Below are 4,184 nucleotides of genomic sequence, written 5' to 3' on the forward strand. Positions count from 1 at the left end.
GAGCCTGCGCGCAGAGGGCCCGGGAGCTCCGGCCGCGCCTCCGGGGTGCCGGGTCCTGGCGCCCAGGGCGCAAGCGGGCGACCCGGGGCTGGACACGCGGGAGAGAACCAGGTTCCGGCCTCCCTGCGGGATCACTCACTGGGCCATGGCGGCGGCGGTCGAGCAAACTGATCCGAGGCGGAGAAGCGCGGGAGCTCTGCGCTCGCGAAGTGTGCGGTCGGCTCCGGATCCAGCTCCCACTGACTTCCCGAGCCTGCGGCCGCTCCTCACCCCATTTGCCGGCGCCCGCCAATCGGCAGCAAGGGGCGGGGTCTCGCGCCGCGCCATTGGTTCTCTCACGCGCCTGTTATACCACCTGAGGGCAAACGGGCCCGCCCACCCCCGGGGCTGGGTCAATAGATTTCTGAGCACATCGATGACAGCGCGCGCGCGCGGCACCGCCCCCTGGACGGCGGTGTGGGCGGGGTGTGCTTCTTGGCCCTTTGCTACTGCGCAGCTGCGAGGTGGGTGATTCCCTGCTGCGCACTTTGGGAAATTGTTACTTGGAATATTTGAACTTTATTTTTGTTTGTTTTTTTGAGGCAGGGTCTTGCTGTACTGTTCAGGCTGACCTTGAGCTCACTTTTAGCCCAGGCTGAAATTCGCAACGATCCTCCTGCCTTAGCTTTCCAAGTGCTGGGATTACAGGCGTTCGCCACCACGCCCGGCCTGAAACTTTAGTTTTTGAACTGCTTGATTCTAGTGTGACTGTATGGGAACTGTATGGGTCCATTACCCGCCCCCAGTGATGGGGATTGAACCCAGGGCCTCTCCCATGCTAGGCTCCTCTCTACCACAGAGCTACCTCAGCCTGTTGTTTGTATGTGTGTGTGTGTGTATATATACGCTCATACATACCCGGGACTGAGCTACATCACTAGCCCTTTTTTGAGACAGTCTCCCTAAGTTGCCAGGCTGGGTTGAAATTTGCAGTCCTCCTGCTTCAGCCTCTTAGAGTGCTGGGATTACAGGCGTGGGTCTGGCCTCTCACTAATTTTTAAGAGCGGCACTGGTTCCGGTCCGAGGAGTGTGAGCACCGCTAATCTAGTCCATGTTTGAGAGCGGGGAGACGTGCTGAGTTTCACACGGACAGCGCTGACTCGAGAACCTTCCTGGAGGCTTTCCAAGGTCCCTGTCTATCAAATCTGGGACTCAAGGACGGCCTCACTGGGGAGACAGCGCGTTCGTTATCACAGAAGCCACATCCGATGGCTGCTGGGATGATCTGGAACTTAATTATCAGGGGTTTTGACGGCAGGCTGACTTTGACCTGCTGTGGTTTCATTTCTTTCTAGCTGTGCAAACAGGGTCACGTTTTTGTTTTTTTTTTTTTTTTTTTCTTTTTTTTGGTCTTGTTTTGATGCTGCGGACCGGACCCAGGCCCTGGGGCGTGCAGGTACCCTACTCCTGAGCTACACCTGCAGGGCCAAGGTATTAAGTCTGAGTTTCCCCTCTGCAGAAGAGGAATGACGAGGTCCCCGTAGCTCTAGGCTTCAGTGAAGCCCTTGGGACCTGTATGCAGCATCTGGCACCCATGTGCTCGCTTCTGTTGTTGGGGCTCAGGGCTTGATACCCCAGTGGAGCACCTTAGTGTCTGGGGAACTCTGAGCGGGAGGCACCAGAGGGCCTCAGAAGCAGGGTCGTTCTGATCCCGTCCCCTGCCTGTCACCTATTCCCAAGAGTGAGTGAAAGCAACTAGAGCTTTTCTCCCCCAAGGTGGGTCATAGAAGCGGGAACCCCACTTTTCCCAAAAAGCCGTTAAGACCTAGAAATACTACTCTAACCTCCTCTCCCCTTGGCTGTTTTTTCCTGCAGCGTTGGGACTAGCACCCAGGATCTTGCAAATGCCAGCCACGCGCTTCCCCAGGGAGCTACACCTCCAACTGACACCCCTCCCCCTTAATTTTGAGACAGGAGCTCACTGAGATGCCCAGGCTGGCCTCAAACTCCTCACCCTCTACCTCAGCCTCCCTGGTACCGCAGTGGGGTTGCAGGTGTGGCCACTGCAACCAGCACCCTTACTCCTCACCCCCTCACCCACTCTCATGCTGGGGACCCAACCCGGGGGGCACTCTACCACTGACTGGCCCTCGGCCCTTTTTATTTTGAAACAGTGTGCCGCTAAATTACCCAGGCTGGCCTCCGATTTAGGACTCTCCTGCCTCAGCCTCCAGAGTAGCTGGGATTACAGGCATGCATGGCAGGCAGCTTTTCTTTTTCTAATGTGTGGTTTGTGATAGGAGGTATTCACTGTAACCCGTATTATAGGTGAGGAAGGGACCACCTTGTATCCCCCCTACACTCTCTAGTCAATGGAAAGGGCTCAGAACAGAGACATAAACTCTTGTAAAACATAGCGCTGAATTTAAAAAATTCTCCCCAGCATCTGTGAAAACTTTCCAGAGAAAAAGAGAGACTTTGGGCCAGGCACGGTGATTCACACCTGTAATCCACTACTCAGCAGGCTGAGGCAGGAGGATCGGGAGTCCAAAGCCAGCTCAGGCAATTTAGGGAGATCCTCTTTCAAAATCAAAAAGGCCCTGGCTCAGTCCCAGCAGGGAAGCAACTTTCCCGGCCTCTCCAAGCTTCCCGGAGCCCATGCGGAGCTGCCTCTATTACCCGAGTTGTCTTCTACTGAAAAGACCCCCCCCTTTGACAATGCCCGTCTTCCGGCCCTCTGCCCCAGGCCTGCATTCCCGTTCTGCACCCTTTGGAAACTGGGTGCCTCATCGCGTCCCGGTACACATGTTGCTGGGCTTTGTGTTCTGATTTAGGGTCTCACTATATTGACCAGACTGGTGTGTGCGTTTATATTTTTCATTTCTCTTACATACTTAGAGGTAAAATCGCTGGGTGACAACTGCACATACATTTGTTTTATTTTTGCGGTGTAAAGCATGCCACCATCGAGCCACATCCCCAGCCCCCGTCTTTTGGTTTTGCTTTTTGAGATGGGGTTTTATCATGCTGTACTGGTTTCAAACACCCTTCTGCCTCAGCCTCCGCAGTGCTTGGACTACAGGTGCACTGCACCACTTCTGCCTCCCGTAATTACTGATCTAGCTAGAGGCACTGTTTGTGTTCCATGGGTCTCAACAACCTTTGTTCCCTTTGTATTGCATTTTATGTGTGTGTACAACTGTATTTTTCTCTTGTTTTTGAGACTAGGTCTTGCTCTGTTGCCCAGGCTGGTCTCAAACTCCTGGGTTTAAACGCCCTCCTGCCCACATTCCTGGGGACAGGCTCCAGACTGTAGCTTTTACCCCGCCCCTCAACCCTGTTCCCACTTCTGCCTCGTACCACAGCACCCCGCCCAGCTGGCCAAGTGGTGATGTTATCCTTGAGAGCAACTTGTGTGTCTTTTTAAAATGTAGAGAGAACCAAGTAAGGTGCCAGTCTACGGAAAAATAGTGTATAGAGTATCACAAAAGCTGCTTACCTGGAGAATTACTTTCTCTCCGTTTTTTGTACTCAGTGACACAATGTGTAATGTGACTTCCTGACAGCAAAAGGAAAAGAACCACAATCCTAAAAAGGCCAAGGCCTTGTCCCCTGTTGTTGGTGATTTGTGACAGGTTGAAAATTGTGTAATAAACTTGATGCTGTCAATCTTTGAAAAAAAACAAAAAAAAAACCAGATGATCTCCTACCTCAGCTTCCCAGATACTGGGACTATAGGTATGTGCCACCACACCCAGTTTGTATGTGCTAATTTGATTCCAAGATTTTTATTATTATTTTGGGTTTTTTTGGGGGGGTGTGGTGGTGCACACCTGTAATCCCAGCACTCGGGAGGCTGAGGCAGGAGGATCATTGCAAGTTCAAGACCAGCCTGGGCTACAAAGTGAGCTCAAGTCCAGCCTGAACTGCATAGCGAGACCCAGTCTCAAAAAAGGACAAAAAAAAATATTTTGGGTTTTTTGTTTTTTGAGACAAAGCCTTGCTCTGTAGTTCTGGCTGGCTTTGACCTCACTATGTCAGGCTGGCCTCAAACTCAACCTCAGTTCTTCTGCCTCAGCCTCCTGGTGCTGGGATTACATGTGTGCCACCACGCCCAGCCCTGCCTTTTTTATGGTAGCAAGGTTTTATATTTATTAAAGGTAAGAAAAGAAACGTGCTCTGTAGAATGAGTTTGGGCCAAGAAA

At 52.4% G+C, this 4,184-nt stretch overlaps 1 protein-coding gene across 1 annotated transcript in view; it reads right to left on the bottom strand.

Annotated features, from left to right (window-relative positions):
• The window catches only part of Pgd (phosphogluconate dehydrogenase), a 12,202-nt gene extending 11,944 nt beyond the window's left edge, over positions 1-258 (bottom strand). Inside the window, exon 1 of the mRNA XM_005404019.2 lies at positions 140-258. Coding sequence (XP_005404076.1) covers positions 140-147 — 8 coding nt within the window. The 5' untranslated portion in view covers positions 148-258. The remainder of the gene's footprint in view (positions 1-139) is intronic.
• Between the last annotated feature and the right edge of the window lie 3,926 nt (positions 259-4,184).

This window comes from Chinchilla lanigera, unplaced genomic scaffold, assembly GCF_000276665.1.
Source record: "Chinchilla lanigera isolate Chin_1 unplaced genomic scaffold, ChiLan1.0 scaffold00085, whole genome shotgun sequence".
NCBI lineage: Eukaryota > Metazoa > Chordata > Mammalia > Rodentia > Chinchillidae > Chinchilla > Chinchilla lanigera.